The following is a 16,624-nucleotide window of genomic DNA, read 5'->3' on the forward strand; positions in this document are numbered from 1 at the left end:
CCCCTGTGCCCATCCCCGGCCCGCAGGCGGCACCGTTTCTGTGTGCAATCCGGGCTGCTCGGGGCTGTTCTGCTACTCCAGCCCGTTTCTGTGTGCAATCCGGGCTGTTCCGGGCTGTTGTGCTACTCCAGCCCGTTTCTGTGTGCAATCCGGGCTGCTCGGTGCCGTTGTGCTGCTCCAGCCCGTTTCTGTGTGCAATCCGGGCTGTTCCGGGCTGTTCTGCTACTCCAGCCCGTTTCTGTGTGCAATCCGGGCTGTTCCGGGCTGTTGTGCTGCTCCAGCCCGTTTCTGTGTGCAATCCGGGCTGTTCCGGGCTGTTCTGCTACTCCAGCCCGTTTCTGTGTGCAATCCGGGCTGTTCCGGGCTGTTCTGCTACTCCAGCCCATTTCTGTGTGCAATCCGGGCTGTTGTGCTACTCCAGCCCGTTTCTGTGTGCAATCCGGGCTGTTCCGGGCTGTTGAGCTGCTCCAGCCCGTTTCTGTGTGCAATCCGGGCTGTTCCGGGCTGTTGTGCTACTCCAGCCCGTTTCTGTGTGCAATCCGGGCTGTTCCGGGCTGTTGTGCTGCTCCAGCCCGTTTCTGTGTGCAATCCGGGCTGCTCGGGGCTGTTCTGCTACTCCAGCCCGTTTCTGTGTGCAATCCGGGCTGTTCCGGGCTGTTCTGCTACTCCAGCCCGTTTCTGTGTGCAATCCGGGCTGTTCCGGGCTGTTCTGCTACTCCAGCCCGTTTCTGTGTGCAATCCGGGCTGTTCCGGGCTGTTCTGCTACTCCAGCCCGTTTCTGTGTGCGATCCGGGCTGTTCCGGGCTGTTCTGCTACTCCAGCCCGTTTCTGTGTGCAATCCGGGCTGTTCTGCTACTCCAGCCCGTTTCTGTGTGCAATCCGGGCTGTTCGGTGCCGTTCTGCTGCTCCAGCCCGTTTCTGTGTGCAATCCAGGCTGCTCGGTGCCGTTCTGCCACCCTCGCTCCAGGCACGGCTGGCAGTCGCGGGCAGCCCCGGGCGTGGCGCTGGGGATCTCCGGGCACTCGGTGGCGGCTCCATCCTCGGTGTCCGCACAGCCCCCCAGAGTTCCGCATTTCTCCTCGAAAAGGGGGATCGGGCACGGGAAGGGGCTGCCCAGGGAGGTGGCGGAGTCTCCGTGCCCAGAGGTGTTCGGGGAATGCGCTTTGTGCCATGCTCCGGGTGGCGTGGTGGTGTTCTGTCGCAGGACGGACTCGGAGATCTCAGAAGTCTTTTCCAACCTAACCCATTCTGTGATTCTGTGATTTGTTTCAGTCACTCCTGGGAATGTCTGCTTTTTAAAGACTCATTTGTTTACCGAAATAAACCTGAGAAATACAATTCTGTTCATTTCAGTTCCCATTCCAAGAACAACCCTTTGGACAAATCTGACCCGGTAGTGCCCCTTTGAGATGAATTTTTCAGTGTTTCCAGACAAAAAGACTGGTTTGTAGCAATAGTGCTCAAGCTGCAAAGCCGTGGATTGTCATAAATTCAGCAAGCCATATTGCATGGGATACCTCCAAGGACCACCTAGGAGCTGCTGCAGGAAGTGGTGTGAGTGATTCAGGAGGTGGCCGCCTGCCATCTGAGTCACCGTGCAATGAATGCCCCTGCATGCTGCTGCAGTTATTGTTCTTGGGGATTGGACACGAGCATGGCTCTTGACATTTCTCATCACTGATGGTCTTGGGGCACATGTGAAAAAAAAAAAGCACAGTTATTTCACTAATTTATTGAGCATATTTTGATATCTGTGGGGAATAGTTGCTCTATGCCAGTCACTGTGGTCCTTCAAAAAAAACCACATTCACATCAGAATAAATTTATTACTCTAGCTGACCAGGAACACCAGGGAGATTGTGCATACAGCACAAATATGTTCTTCCACATCCTGCAAAATAAAAATAGGAGGGTTTATGTCAAACAGATATATATTGGGTAGCTTTTTCAAAACTACTTTGCTTTGACTTGGTCCTGCTCATATTTAAGTTACTTTCCCCCACTAATTTCAGGGAGAAGCGGGGTGGAGGAGTGAGAGGAACAGCAGGGAAGCTGGAGGAAACCAGACGTGACAAGTGCTGAAGCAGAACTTCTCAGCTTTGTGGTGGCTTCTCGCCAGATGAGATCACAGCTCCTATGGAATCCTGTCTGCTTTTATTTCCTTAATATTTGACTTTCTTGCTTCCTCAAGAAGCAGCAATTGCTAATCTTCAGTCACTTGCTTTGAGCACTGTCTGCAGCCCGAACAACAGCACAAACAGAGGCACAGGGGGGTGACTGACAGGGGCCAGTGTTTGTGGCCTGCAGTGGGATCCCTCTGACTGGGGATGGAGCTTGGATTAGCAGAGACTTTTCCAGCTCCCATCCTTGTGAATTTATGCTGAAACTATTAAAAGGAAGGTGGGAGGAGGAATGGCTTGGCATGGCTGCTTTCTTGTGGTCAGCACTCAGCACTGTAGATTAGCTCTGGGGTCTGGACTGGGATGAGCATCCACCTTCCGACAACTTCGTCCCTTTGGAATGTCTGAAGCTAAGTATTTAAATCCTTTGGGCTCCCAGCATGGACTGTGGGGCTGGGACAGACTCTGGAGTGACACTGCCCTTGCAGCAGAGGCTGAGGGCTGCAGCAGCAGCAGCAGCAGAGGGGATCCTGCTGCTGTACCCAGCCGGGCAGGCAGAGAGCCCAGGGCTCTGTGTGCCCAGGGCAGAGGGAGAGCAGCAGAGCAGCCACTCTGCCCCAAACATGTCCCTGCTGCAGGCAGGCTGTGCCTGCGGGCTCGGAGGGACACAGTGCAGCACAGAGGAACAATGAGTGCCTCTAAGTGCAGCCACAAAGCCACAGCAGCCCAGTGTGCTGCAGGACAGAGGGGCTGTGAAAACAGAGCCTCACCAGGGAGAAACCCTGCCAAGCCTGCCCAGAGCACAATCAACAAACCCTCCCCAGCTGGAAGATGGGGTGGAAAGGGCTGTGAAGGAGAGTGGGATGGAGGAGAAAAAAGAGGCGTTCCCCAGGGGCACTTTGCAGGAAAAAAGTGGTTATCTTCATTTTAGTGCCTTCTTGAGAACTGAGATGTCGGCACAGTCAGCACAGCAACACACTGCAACACAAGTAAATGCAGCTGCTGAATGAAATTAAGCCCTTCATAAAAAATAAAAATAAAAAAGTAGAATCCAGGTATTTTGCTTTACATTCACCTGGAGAGCAGAGTCGCGCTGTGATGTCTCCTCTCATGACTCCTTTGCCTTTCTGTCTCAGCACAGGGTGCTGGATGCCTTAAAGGATGGGATATATGTAACGGGAGCCCTTGGATGCAGAATTTACTCTTTAAGTAGAGTGCTCCCCTATTTAGAGCAGCACTTACCACCCCAGCTCAGTGCTGGGTTACCCCTGAGGCACCTGCAGGTGACTGTTTCCTCCTGAGGGGAGCACCCCTGGAATCCCAGTGGTTTACTGGCTGTAAACCACTGTTTACGAGTTTACTGTTTACGAGTCCTGCCGGGGCTGGAAGGGGCCACTCCCGCCATCCCTGCGCTGGTGTCACATGCAGCCGTGCTGGTCCGGGCCTGGAACGGCTCCTCCGGCAGGACAGGGCTGGGGAAGGCTCCCAGCAGCACGGGCAAGCAGCACCCTCTGCTGCTGGCAGAGCTGGCTCTGGGCTTGCAGAGAGCGGCTGAGGAAAGGCACCCGCAGCCATTCCTCTGCAAACGAGGGCTGCTCTGGGTGCTGGACACTCAGACACTGAGCAAAGGCTGCTGTGTGTGCTGGACACTCAGCTCCTGTGGGAAATCCTGTGCACAGAGAAATTCTGTGTGAGATAGCAGGGCCAGCTCCTCACCATGGGGAGAGCTGGGGCAGCAGCTGGCACGGAGCTCATCCCTGCAGCATTGGTGCCAGCCCTGCATCCCTGCAGCATTGGTGCCAGCCCTGCATCCCTGCAGCACCCATGCCAGCTCTGCATCACTGCAGCACCCATGCCAGCCCTGCATCCCTGCAGCACCCATGCCAGCCCTGCATGCAGGGAAACCAGCACACGTGTGCATCAGCAGGAGTGCAGCAAGAAAAGGTCTGGTTTAAATCCTGCCAGGAGAATGAAGGGCTCCCCTTACATGGAGCTGCTGCTCCTCCTGCCCTCCCTGGTGCCCTTGCCACGGATGAAGGGGCAGGTGGGATTGTCCTTTGGTCAGGAGCAGCTCTGGGACCTTCCACAGGGCCCTGCCAGCCCCGAGTCCCAGCTCAGCTCAGCTGGAACTTCAGCTGCAGCCCCTGAGCTCACAGAGCACAGCTCAGAGGCAAACACGCAGCTCTGTGAGCTCTGTGCTGTGGTGACAGTGTCCATGGAAATGCAACACACAGGAAATGTGGATCACTGAGGCTTTCCTGAGGCCTGGCCATTCCAGGGCCCTGCACAGCACTGCCTGATTCCATCTTCTCACCTTAAAAGGGCTTTGGCTGCTCCTTGTTTTGGAAAGTCCTGGCCTTGTCTGGATGAGACACCAAAAAAAAAAAAAAAAAAAAAAAAAAAGGAAAAAAAAAAAGCAAGAGTCAGAGTGAACATTTAATACTGCAGTGACATTGTCCACTTTGCACAACTAAAACCCTAAAACTTCACTCAGCAGGAAGTGCTTCCCATCTCTGGAAGAAATTAAAAGACACTTCTTGTTAAAAACTATTTATTTTTTATAAATATAATTCTTTATTCATTAAGCAATATGAAAAGAATCACAAAACTTTACTCATGGGAAAAAAAAAAAAGATTGTACAATTTGATTTATAAAAGCTGAAGTGAAAAATGAGTTATTTCCAGTGTTAGTTTTCTGTAAAACATATAATCATACCATTGAATTGTCGGAATGCACTTGACATTAAAAAAACGAATAAAAATTAGTATCAATAATCACTTATGGGAGAAACAGACTGTAAGAAGTTACTCCATGGAGCTGCCTTTGCAAAGAAAGGTTAATACAAGCTCTCAAGAAGGTGTACACCTTCTATTAATAACTTTCACAAAATAAAAATAGCCCTGCTTCCTTGGCCTACAGCCCAGTGGATTGCTACCATTCCTCTTCATCAGATTTGTTGCTCATTTAACCCTTCTTCCCATCCAGTCTCTCTCTTTCCAGTCATAAATGTTGTATATTCAAAAATATTTGGTTTTCATTTAGCAAATGCTAAGAATTAAAGAGTTTAACAGAAATTGTCTGTGCGAAAAAAAAATACACTTCTGAAAAATCCCCCAAACAACCCAGATAGCTCCATTCACCAAGGAAAACATGTGGAAACTTTTAATGGATTTTAATAAAATCTTGGATACATTTTGGGGTGACCCACTAGATAGAGACTTCACAAATAAAGCCTATTTTCACCTGCAAAGAACAGTAGGTCCCTGGGGAAAAGCCCATGTGCTTATTTCAAAGTGCAAATGAACCATTCAGTGTTCATTTCAAAAGGTGCCAGCCACATATTACCAAGCAAGTGTGCAAAAATAAGAAAACTCTAATGCCACAGTCACCTGTAAGACAGGAATAAACTGGTATTCATAACAATATAGTTACTCTCTCATAGGTCACGTTTTCATTAAAACTTGTTCCCTCGCACCAAATACAAAAGAACTGGAATGAAGTGAACACGGGCATTTTCGCTCAAAAATAAAAGATTTCTCTGCTAGCTAAACCCAAGCTTTTCCTCTGAGCACCAAGCTTTCCCTCAGTAATTATTGCACTCTCAGGTTTACACTCACCTGGAGAGCAGAGCTGTGCCATACTCTCAGCCTGCCCCATTATTTCTAGAGCCCCAACACATCCAGGGTTACACATCCACGTGCAAACCACCATCACTGCCCTGAGACAAGGGCCTGGCCCAGCCAGGCTGAGCAGGGCAGGGATCAATGTGGTACTGTTGTCTCTAGCCTGAGAATTACATTAAATTAGACAGAATTTGGCAGGCAGTTGATTTAACAAGTCCCCTGAAGTACCTGTGAGGTAGTTAAATGCCAGTAAGCACAAACAGGGAAACTGAGGCACTTCAAGGTGAAGTCATTTGTCCAAAGTCTCAGTGAGAAGCCATAGCAGAGCCAGAAAGGCCACACTGGGCTTGTGGCTCCTCCTGAGCTCCAAACACAGAGCCCAGGCTCAAACACCAGAGGTGTGCAGGGCAGAGAACCCAGAGCAGAGCCAGAAAGGCCACACTGGGCTTGTGGCTCCTCCTGAGCTCTGGCCACTGAGCCCAGCTCACCCAGGCTCCAATGCCAGGGGTGCTGCAGGCCTTGGGTCCCCCTGAAGGCCGGAGGTGTCAGGGATGGAGCTGCTGCTGGCAACGCAGGAACAAGGACATCGTGTGTGACAATCCAGGCTGTGAAGGCCACGCAGACAGGGGAGGAGGGACACTGCAGCATCACCCCAGCAGAGCTTCATAGTCCACGTACCAGACGAGCTGGCCAGAGCTGGGGCTGACCCCCGAGATGGGCCACTTGCGGGGCTCGCGGCCCACCCTGCTGAGCAGCGCGGTGATGTCGTGCTTGCCCTTGCCCAGCACCAGCACGAACACCTGCCTGGCCCTGTTGATGAGGGGCAGGCTGAGGCTCATCCTCTGGTGGGGCTTGACGGGGCTCTCGGTCAGCACCACCGTGGCAGCCCCTTCCAGGCCGTGCTCGGAGCGGGGGAAGAGCGAGGCCGTGTGTCCGTCCGTGCCCACGCCCAGCAGCACCAGGTCGAAGCTGGCGTTGGCCACCAGGGCCGCGATGTCCTGGGCGTAGAGCTCGGCACCGCCGTCCTCCTCCACGCAGAGGCGGCGCTTGAGGTGCACGGGCATGGGGTGGATGTTGAGGTAGGGCACCCTGACGTGCTGCAGGAGGTGCCGGTGCAGGCCCTGGAAGTTGGACTCGCCGTCGGTCAGGGGCACGCAGCGCTCGTCTGCCAGCCACACGTGGCTGTGCTGCCAGGGGAAGCCGTGGTGGTGCCTGGCCAGGCGCTGGAACAGCCCCACGGGGCTGGAACCGCCCGACAGGGCCAGGTGGAACTGGCCCGAGCGAGCCACGCTGCGCACGGCCGCCGCCTCCATGTCGGAGGCCAGCCGGGCAATCAGCTCCTCGGCCCAGGCCGACACCAGGGGACTCTGCCGGAACTGGGACTGGATGGCCCTGAACTCACTTGGCATCTGCCCGCTGGGGTGCAGCAGCTCTGCCGGCTCTGCCAGGCTGAACTCCACTCCCCCGGCCACCATCTCAAAGTCCAGCAGCTGCTGGTTCTCCACGCCGCCGGGGTAGAGGCGCGGGGGCTGGCGGGACGTGCTGTCCAGCAGAGGCGTCCAGAAGGCCCACGAGGCCAGCAGGCTCTCCGTGGTGATGAAGAAATCCTTCCTGCCGTGGTAGATGTGGGAGATGAGGACAGAATAGGCATCCCTCTCCTTGACAGGGCTGTACATGTAGAAATCAGACAGCGGCTGTCCGAAGATGTGCAGGTCTGAGCGAGCTCCTGCTTCCTTCCAGCTGTCCTTGGGCATGGCAGGCCGGAAGAGGTTCCTGCTCACCAGCACCGCGGGGGTGTTGAGAGCACCGTGCCCAAAGTAGAAGATGATCTGCTTGGGTTTGCACTGGCTGTGGCCTGCATCCCTCAGCGTGCCACTCTGAGGGCAGTAGGCCGTGTTCCTGAAGAGGACGCGGGCGTAGCCCACCCGCTCATCCAGAGCCTTCCCCGAGGTGAGCAGGAACGGGACCCCGTCCCAGCGCAGGCTGTGGCTGTGGATCAGCACTCCTGCAACAACAGACACCCCACACACCTCAACAGCAGGCACCCCTGGGGATCTCCATTACTGCCCAGCATTCACCCTCCTCAGCTCCCTTGGTACCCACTGTGTCTCTAGCTCCCCATCAGCCCTTCCATGGCTTCACTGCCTACCCAGAACTCAATGATCTTTATGGTCCCTTCCCACCTGGCCATCCATGATTCTCACTGCCTCCAGCTCCCTGCTGTGCTCCCTCCCAGCCATCCCACTTGTTCAGCCTCCTTTCATCTCGCAGGAAACCAGTTTGTGAGCATGAGCATCATTTAGACAATTCTCTTCGTGCTCACAGCATGCCTGGAGATGGCCTTGTGGTTCACTTACCACAGAGAACAAAGCTTTACCCCTCAACTCAAGTTTATGGGAAGGCGAAGGAGTTTATAGGCTACTTCTAAAAACAATGCAGAGATTTTATAATAATGGGCCTTAAGCTTTACACATCCCATTCCCTGGATCACTGGTGAACTGACACAACAGCGTTATCTTGTCCAGCTCCCAGTTACCATGCCAGTGGATGCCTGGGCACATCCCAGAGCCATGGGGCTGGTCCTGCAGGGCTCACAGCTCTGACTGCTCCCCTGGCCCAAACCCTCACCTGCAAAGGTCGGCGTGGTGCTGACGTGGCCCCGTGCCTCGGGCAGCTCCTCCTGCACCTGGCTGTCGTAGGCCTGGTACTGCCCCAGCACGGCGCTGCTCCTCTGCAGCCCCCACAGGGCCTGGAAGGCCTGCAGCTTGTGCTGCACCACCTCCTGGGCACTGCTGACGTTGGCAGGGAGCTCCATGATGAGGAACAGGAGGGCCTCGGTGAGGTGGTTCTGCAGCACGTCCCGGATCACCCCGTACTGCTCGTAGAAGCTGGTGCGGCCTGGGCACGGCAGGAGGCAAAATGCTGCTCAGGGGACCTGGTTCCCTTCTGCATCTCCCTGTGGGGCCAGGGAGAGCAAAGCTCCAAGCTCCTCTCTCCCCACCCAGTAATTAACCTGAAGCAATCAAGCTCAGGGAATGGGTGTCCTGTCACTGGATGTGTGCAGGGTCTGGTCGGACAGAGCTTTGGGCAACCTGTCCTAGTGGAAGTGGTCACTGCTTGTAGCAGGACAAGATGGTTTTCCTGTCCTCAGAAGGCTTTGGCTGAGCCATACCCTTGGGAGACAAAATTTCGTGCACAGAGCTTCCCTTTCCCTGCCTGGCCTGTCACGCAGGTGGGGACAGTGGGAGAAGGACAGTGCACTGCAGGAGTGACTCAAGGCTGTGTGTCACCAGCAGCAGGCTGCATCACCACCACAGGCTTCCCCCACTGACTGATCATTCATCTCCCTCCCAATCCAAAGGCACATTCAGTAATGGGATCAGTGCTGCAGACTTGCTGGGAGCCAGGCTGCCAGCTGAAGCTGCACAGGGAAAACAGACATCAAGTGACAAATGACATCAAATGACATCGTTGTTCAGAGAGGGGGGGCACAGGGGGCAGCTGGGGCTGTGCACAGACAATGCTGCTCTCCCTGAATCTCTCTGCAGTGCACCCCTCTCCCACAAACCGGCTCAGGTGAGCTCTGGGCTGCCAAACCCAAGATTACCAGCCCAGGTTTGACAAAACTGCATTAACTGAGTCTGTGGAGGCTGAGGGAGGGAGGCAGAGGTGAGGTGAGTGGGGAAGCAGTCCTGCTGGTGCAGCAGCCAGGGCACCTGCCTGGCCAGGAGTGCTGCAGGCAGAGCCCAGCCCAGGAGCTTTGTGCTGAGCACTGCAGAGGGGATGCTGCAGCATTGCAGCAGTGCAGCCGTGCCCTTCAGCAGGAGCCCCACGCTGCCTCTCCGGGCTGGGACTGTCCCTTTGTGGTGCTCTTCCTACCACAGAGAGGAGGGCACAGAAACGGGCACACAAACCCACACTGGCCCAGGGACAGAAACATCCAGGCAGGAGATGCACGAGCACCTCCCAAAGAGCAGCACAAAGGCACACTTGGGGTGAGCCTGGGGGCTGGCAGGACAGCAGGACAGTTGAAGTGGCCTTAGACTGCATCAATTCCAAATCTAGGGCTGTTTGCCAAGAATTGGGATAGAAAGGTCAGCAATGCCCCCAGAGCTCTGCAGCAGAAAAAGGTGGGGGGCTCTGCCCCGGCTCCCAGATGAATTACAAATGGATTTTTTCCTTAGAGGCAGCAACTCTCCCTGGAAGTGAGTCAGTCTCCAGCACAGGAAGTGTGGGACAGTCCCTTTCTGTTTCCAGGGAGCAACACCCCATTCACCTGTTCCTTTTGTATTTCTACACCAGCACCACCTCAAGGGCCCCCTGCCCATTATTTAGGAACCTGCCAGTTCTCACTCACTCACCCTCTGCACACTGCCTCACCAACCTTTAGCATCCACAGTCTCCTTCAAGACCACCTCCACTCTTTCCACATGGTGCCGGTTCCAAATGGGGTCCAGAAACTGTCGGTTCTGATCCCGAAAAGGCAGGATATGGGCCACAGCCTGTGAGGGGAAAATCCAAAGACCCAATAAAAACTCAGCAGATTCCCAGAGTGCCTCTGCCTCCCTGCCCCATGCAGCAGAGCAGGTCAGAGAAGAGAAAAGCAGCAGGAGAGGCTGCAGTGGTGCACAGCAGGGTCACCAGTGGCTGTCCAGAGCAGACATTAAAGGTCTTTCTGAGGAATTTGGAGGTTTCATGTGAAAAGGCTGAACTACAAACTGCAGAGCACTCAGTTTATATCTGTCAGAGGACAAAGGGCTGAGTCAGACCATCCTGGGACTAATGTAAGGTTCCAAAGTGCTGAAATACATCACTTCAGATGCTTACACCACTAAAGCCATCTGCTCTTTCAATAAAATAAAAAAAATAAAATAAAAATAAACATTTAAAATAAAATAAACCCCCAAAATAAAACAGAAGAAATTGCCCCTCTCTGTGGAGATGCTCTTCACAGCTGGACATGCAACTTCTGAGTAAAACCTGGCCACATTGCCATGGCTGGAAGAGGCTGCTTTAAAGTGTGGCATCACATCCCTGAGAAACAAGGATGGCATGTCCTTGAACAGCCTCCCTCTGGGACAGAGCAGCTCCACATCCTGAGCTGTACCTGCAGCAGACAGTCCTGCAGGGCAGGAAGAAACCTTCCCTAAGCATCCCCCAGAACTAACATCCCATCAGCTCCTTATCATATCAAATGGAGGAGTGCTTCCAGAAGCCATGGCTAAGCAGAGAGGCCTGTGTGGAATGAGCTGTGGAGCTGGGAGAGGACAGGTGCTGCTCACTCAGCGAAACCAAAGCCCTGACCTTGGCGAGGAGGCCAGAGGAGCTCTGCATCTCTGCTCCAGGCACAGAGCCCAGCCCTGCTCTGCAGAAGGGACCCTCACCACCCCAACAGGAGGAAGCCCTGCTTTGGTCTGCACATTTCCCCTGCTCTTCCAGGACAGAGAAACAGCACAGGATTCCAGGAGGCCCTGGATCACAAAGAGAGGCTCAGCATGGATTTGGGAGGAGAACAACGCTCTCCCCAGCCCCAGGCCCCGAGCCCCTCGGGCTGGCAGGGGCTGCTCACCTGCTTGCCCAGGTAATGGTCCACACGGTACATCTCCTCCTCCCTGAAGAAGCCTGCCAGCTGTGCAGCCAGCTGCTGGGCCGAGGGCAGGTCGTGGCCAAAGGGCTTCTCCAGCACCACGCGCAGCCAGGCCCCGGCGCGCGGCCGGCAGCTGCTGTTGATGTGCCCCGCGATCTCCGTGTAGGCAAAGGGTGGCACGGAGAAGTAGAAGATCCTGCCAGCCTCCTCCAGCCCCTCCTGGCTGAGCAGGGTCTCAATCTCCCTGTTCAGAGCTGCGTAGTGCTCGGCAGTCTTCAGCTGGTGGTACTGGCTGAGCTTCAGGAACTGGTCCTTGAGCACGGCACAGCGGTTGGGAGGCTCGTCGGGGGGACAGGACAGCTGCTTCAGCACGTCAAACATCAGCCTCTGCCCCGGCTCCAGAGCTGCCAGGGCAGCCCCGTGGAACGTGAAGCTGTGGCCACTGCTCACTTGGTCCATGTAGAGCTGGAACAGACCCTGCCACAAATACTTCTTGGCCAAATCCCCCGTGGCTCCCAGCAGGACGATGGAGATGTGGCCCTGGGAGGCTCCAGCTGGGGATGGCAGGGCTCCCACGAACAGCACCGTGCACAGGACCCTTCCCAGCATCCTGGGGAGAGGAGGGAGATCCAGGGACACTAGAGGTCAGGAATAAAAACACAAATCAATCCATGTTGTAGCGCTGCAATACACAACACAAGGCACCTGCTTTCCCCACAAGAGCCGGGGGCCTCTGCCTGGATCCTCCACCAACAGCCTCTCCTCCCCTCCATGATCTGAATCAAGGCAGTAATTTGGGTTCCTGACAAACCTGCAGCCTCCTTCTGCACACCAGAAGTGAAGGCAGTGTGTGCTGCAGGTCCTTGGGCAGCACGTGCGCTGCTCCCACAGCTGGGGGGGTGTCAGTGCCTTGGCACAGGGAAACAAACCCATTTTCATCCAAATCCCTAACTGGCCACAAAGGAGCACACGTGCCTGCACCCTGAGCACACGTGCCTGCATCCTGAATCCTGCTGGGGACTGTGCTCAAACACTGCCTGGCTGCCTTGGCATGGCTTCATGTCAATATTGTCACAGCAGCTCAGGGACAAACACGACCACTGGCAGCCCCAGGCTCTTCTTCTTTTACTTGTGGCTGCTGTGCCCCACCACTGGACTGGGTTCTAAAGGCACTCTGGTGTGATAAAACAGCTCTGGGGAAGAAGTTCAGTCCCCAGACTGGTGTGAGCCAGTCTAGATGCAGCCCCATGGTGCTGTGTCTGTGGCCAGGTGACAACCTGGGCTTTGTGTTCTGCCTCCTGTTCTGGCCCTCTCCACTCAGTGCCCATTCAAACCACTGCAGCCGGGCCAAAAAGTCCCTTTGCTTACGCTTATTTATTCAAAATAAAGTTGGTTTTAAGAGAAAAGACACATTTAGCACTTACACTGAGAAACACAGCAATGACTTTGCATTTGCAGAGATGTAATGTCACTGAAGAGAGGTTTAGTCACTGCTGTATGTGTGACTAAACCACTGTGCTGCTCTCATTACACAGGTATTATTTCAGCAGCTCTCTCACTGGCTATCTCCTTCCCTTAATGTCATTTATAAGCTGTGTTTAGTTGGATCTTCACAGCACACAATGTTATTTACTTTAAAAACTTTGAGCTCTGGTCAATAAGTGGTGATAACTAAATAACTACAAGGAACATTGGGATATCTTTCCCTGTCTGCAGCTTGAACTGCTCTGCAGAAATCTTGTGTTTCTCTCCAGCAGACTCACCTGTAACACAGGAGCTCTAGAGACCCCAAAAGCAGCTGGAGATTTTCCACCTGCCCAGCCTCTCCCAGCGCAGCTCCTGCTCCTCCTGTGTCTCTGGGTGTCTCTGATCAGTGCTCAGGTGTGCAGCACAGGTAAGGCAGGTTGTTCCCTTCCTGGAAAACAGGAGGAAAGACCCAATTACAACAGAGAAAAACCAGAAGTGCCTGAGCCAGCAATGAGCCAGCACCATCCCAGCACATCCCTGCTCACAGTCCTGCCCCGCTGCTGTTTGTGAGCAGGTAAAACACAGGCACAGCTACACCGAGCTGAAATGCAGCCTGTAAGTTTAACTCCTCCCTGCCCAGCCCTGTGCAGTGGCTGTGTCCCCTCCTTCCCTCCTCTCCTGGCTGTTTGAGCTCCCTGGACCCACTGAAGGAACACAGCCAGCAGCACTGGCAGCTGCCAAGGGGCACTGCTGAGGCTCTGCCTACAGAATAAATGATTCTCTGCTTCCCCCTCCCCTGCTGTGGGGTTATAACCCAGAAGACAAAGTTCCTCACTGCAATAAATGGGTATTTACACTTCCTGAGCAACCTTTGTTCCAGGAACCAGAGGCACTGACACCCTGGCAGCCCTGCTGTGCTGGCTGGGGCAGGCACAGGGAGGAATGGGATGGGTCTGGGTGGGCCATGCTGCTCCAGACCCACAGAAAAAAGGGAATTAGCCAGGGAACTTCCCAGCAGATTCAGCCACAGTCACGTGTGTTCCCAAACCAAAGGCAGTTTCACAACCCTTCCAATTGCAAAATATTGAGCTACACTGCACAGAATAAGCTCAGCAAACCCAGTCAGTGTTTGTTTACTGCTTTCGTATCAGCTAAGCACCACTGCTCCCATTAAAAAATAATACTCCAAAAATCCCCCAGCCAGGCAGAACAAAGTTACTCAGTCGGGCTTCAGGAAAAGACTCCTGGGCCTGATCCACATAAAACACGTGGAGCTTGGCCCAGCAGCCAGGCTGGGCACTCCCTTGCACGGCCACTGCAGCTCCTGTTCACAGGAGCTCATTCCAGGTCTCTAGGGAAAAAATGCAAAAGGTATTTTTGTTACTGTTGTATCCTCACTGAAAAATAATCACCAGGTGCACGGCCAAAAGAGCTGGACTTTGATGGTCCTTGGGGGTCCCTTGCAGCTGAGGATATTCTGTGATTCTATGGAAAATGCAGCATGGCCTGGGGCTCCCACAGGGCTCTGCACACGAAGGAAAGGGCTCTGGGATTCTCTGAGGACTGGGGAAACCCTCCTGGTGTTCTGTACTGCAAACACCGGGGCAGGAATGAGCTCACCATCAGCTGCTGGAGAAGCCAAGGCTTAATGAGGAGACTCACATTAAAAGCAAGATGAGAGGTGCACGAATTCGTGTTTGGCCCTTCTGGCTCTGACTCAGCCTCACTCCGTGTGCTCTGGCCCCAGCATCGTGACAGCTGCCGCTTCCAAAACCCTGGAAAAGCAGGACAGGGGACCGTGAGGAACCCAGCCCTGTGCGTAGCCAGTGCATGGAACGCGGGGATGAGCTCAGGGGTGGCAGGGCTGAGCCCACCTGCGACAGGGATGAGCTCAGGGGTGGCAGGGCTGAGCCCACCTGCGACAGGGATGAGCTCAGGGGTGGCAGGGCTGAGCCCACCTGTCACAGGGATGAGCTCAGGGGTGACAGGGATGAGCCCATGGGTGGCAGGGATGAGCTCAGGGGTGGCAGGGCTGAGCCCACCTGTGACAGGGATGAGCTCAGGGGTGGCAGGGCTGAGCCCATGGGTGGTAGGGATGAGCCCACCTGTGACAGGGCTGAGCCCCATGCGACAGCGGCTGTCGCAGCTCCCGGACACCGAGCGGGACCCGCCCGCCGCCCCCGCACCGGGCGCTGGAGCTCCCCGGCCCCGAGAAGGCCGGGCCGGTCCCCGGGAAGGCCAGGCCGGGCTGCAAAGCCGGGGGCTGCGGGGCTGCGGGGCCGGGAGCGGGCCGGGAGCGGCCGGCCCGGGGCTGCACCGCGGTCCCTCCGCCCCGAGCTCCTATGGCCGAGCCTGCCCCTCGCCGGGGGACGGGAGCATCCCCCGTGCATGCCGCATCGCTCCCGCATCCTTCCCGCATCCCTCCATCCCGCATCCCCCGTCCATCCCGCATCCCTCCATTCCCGCCGCCCACGCGGTTCCGGAGCGGGGAGGCCGGTGCGCGGTGCCGCAGGGTATCACCGGCTGACCGCCAGGCCCGGGCTGACCCCTCCCCGGCCCGAGCTGACCCCTCCGGCCCCGGCTGACCCCTCCCGGTCCGGTCCGGTCCGGTCCGGTCCCGGCTGCCCCCCCGGCCCGGCCCCGCTCACCGCACCGCGCCGGCGGCGGCGGGCCCGACACACAGCGCCCCGCCCGCTGCGCCCGCCCCGCGCCCGCCCCGCGCAGACTCTGCGGTTGGCGGCGGCTCCCGCCCGGCGCCGACGCTCGGGCGGGAGGAAAAACCCGCAGGGCTGAGCGGCTCTGGGGACATGGGGACACAGAACCCCCCCCGGGGGACACGGGGACACAGAACCCCTCCGGGGGATACAGAGCCCCCCGAGGAGACACGGACCCTGCCCAGCAGCGGGAACGCTCGCTTTGCCTGTTCAGAGCGGCGCAAACCCCAGCCCAGCTCAGTGCCACCTCTCCGCACCTGGCTCTGCTCTGCAGCTGCAGCACCGAAGGGCAGCAGAGCCCCGCTGCAGCAAACTCGCTTTTGTACATCCTTTCCCCCACTCCTAAACAAAGAACCCCTTGCTGTGGAACAGATTTCCACCGCAATGCCAAAGCACAGCCTCTGCCCCGGGTTTAGAGGGGCTCTGGATTGATAAACTGTCCTCTCCAGCTTAATGCTTCCTCCTCTAAAACACCATCTTTAAACACCACCCTGAACAGCTCTTTTTCCTATAGAGCTTTTTATTTGCTTGTAGAACATCTGTCTCCTTAATGTCCCTTTCCTTGCTAGCTGCCTTTTATTCCTTTATTGCCATCACATGTCTCATCTGTCACACTGGACCTTTTTGCCTTAAAGGCACACGCAGCTGAGGAAGCCTGAAAAGGCTTTGACAAAAGCACATTCTGATCCAAGCCATCATCCTCACAAAATCTTACTTGCCCCAAATTATGAGATGTTACAGCTCCTTAATGAAACAGCTGAGATATTTTTAACATGGTCAAAAAACCTATTTTATAATCTGACCTTCAGCTCAGAAATAGCTGCACTATATTTTTTTTCAGTTAAAAAAAAAAAAAAGACTGCATAAAGCAAACCACCCCTACAGTTTCAGCCTCAATATTTAAAGTTTGGCATCACATAACTAGCTGAAAACATGGTCTCTCAACAGAGGATATTAAATGATTGCTACTCCCAATTTGCAGCTCTGTCTATAATAATAACAAACTTGAGTGACCAGAGGCTGTTTTGTCTTTGCAGTGGAAATCTGTTGTTTAGGAATGGGGAAAAGGATGCACAGAAGTGAGTTTGCTACAGTGGGGCTTCATTTCCCTT

At 55.2% G+C, this 16,624-nt stretch overlaps 1 protein-coding gene across 7 annotated transcripts; it reads right to left on the reverse strand.

Moving 5' to 3' along the window:
- Positions 1 to 5,278: 5,278 nt before the first annotated feature.
- H6PD (hexose-6-phosphate dehydrogenase/glucose 1-dehydrogenase) lies at positions 5,279 to 15,539 on the reverse strand. 7 transcript variants are annotated; one of them, XM_077190261.1, is made up of 7 exons: positions 15,447 to 15,539; positions 14,461 to 14,573; positions 13,095 to 13,246; positions 11,314 to 11,969; positions 10,129 to 10,246; positions 8,373 to 8,642; positions 5,279 to 7,749 (listed from the first exon to the last, which is right to left on the reverse strand). In XM_077190261.1, exons 4-7 carry the CDS (start codon positions 11,938 to 11,940, stop codon positions 6,392 to 6,394), a joined length of 2,373 nt encoding a protein of 790 aa, XP_077046376.1. In that variant the 5' UTR covers positions 11,941 to 11,969; positions 13,095 to 13,246; positions 14,461 to 14,573; positions 15,447 to 15,539; the 3' UTR covers positions 5,279 to 6,391. The 7 variants fall into 7 exon arrangements, with proteins under 7 accessions (XP_077046376.1, XP_077046377.1, XP_077046380.1 ...); XM_077190262.1 differs by having other exon boundaries at positions 15,385 to 15,472; XM_077190265.1 differs by lacking the exon at positions 15,447 to 15,539 and adding an exon at positions 15,272 to 15,355.
- Between the last annotated feature and the right edge of the window lie 1,085 nt (positions 15,540 to 16,624).

Source organism: Agelaius phoeniceus, chromosome 24 (assembly GCF_051311805.1).
Source record: "Agelaius phoeniceus isolate bAgePho1 chromosome 24, bAgePho1.hap1, whole genome shotgun sequence".
In the NCBI taxonomy this organism is placed as follows: Eukaryota; Metazoa; Chordata; class Aves; order Passeriformes; family Icteridae; genus Agelaius; species Agelaius phoeniceus.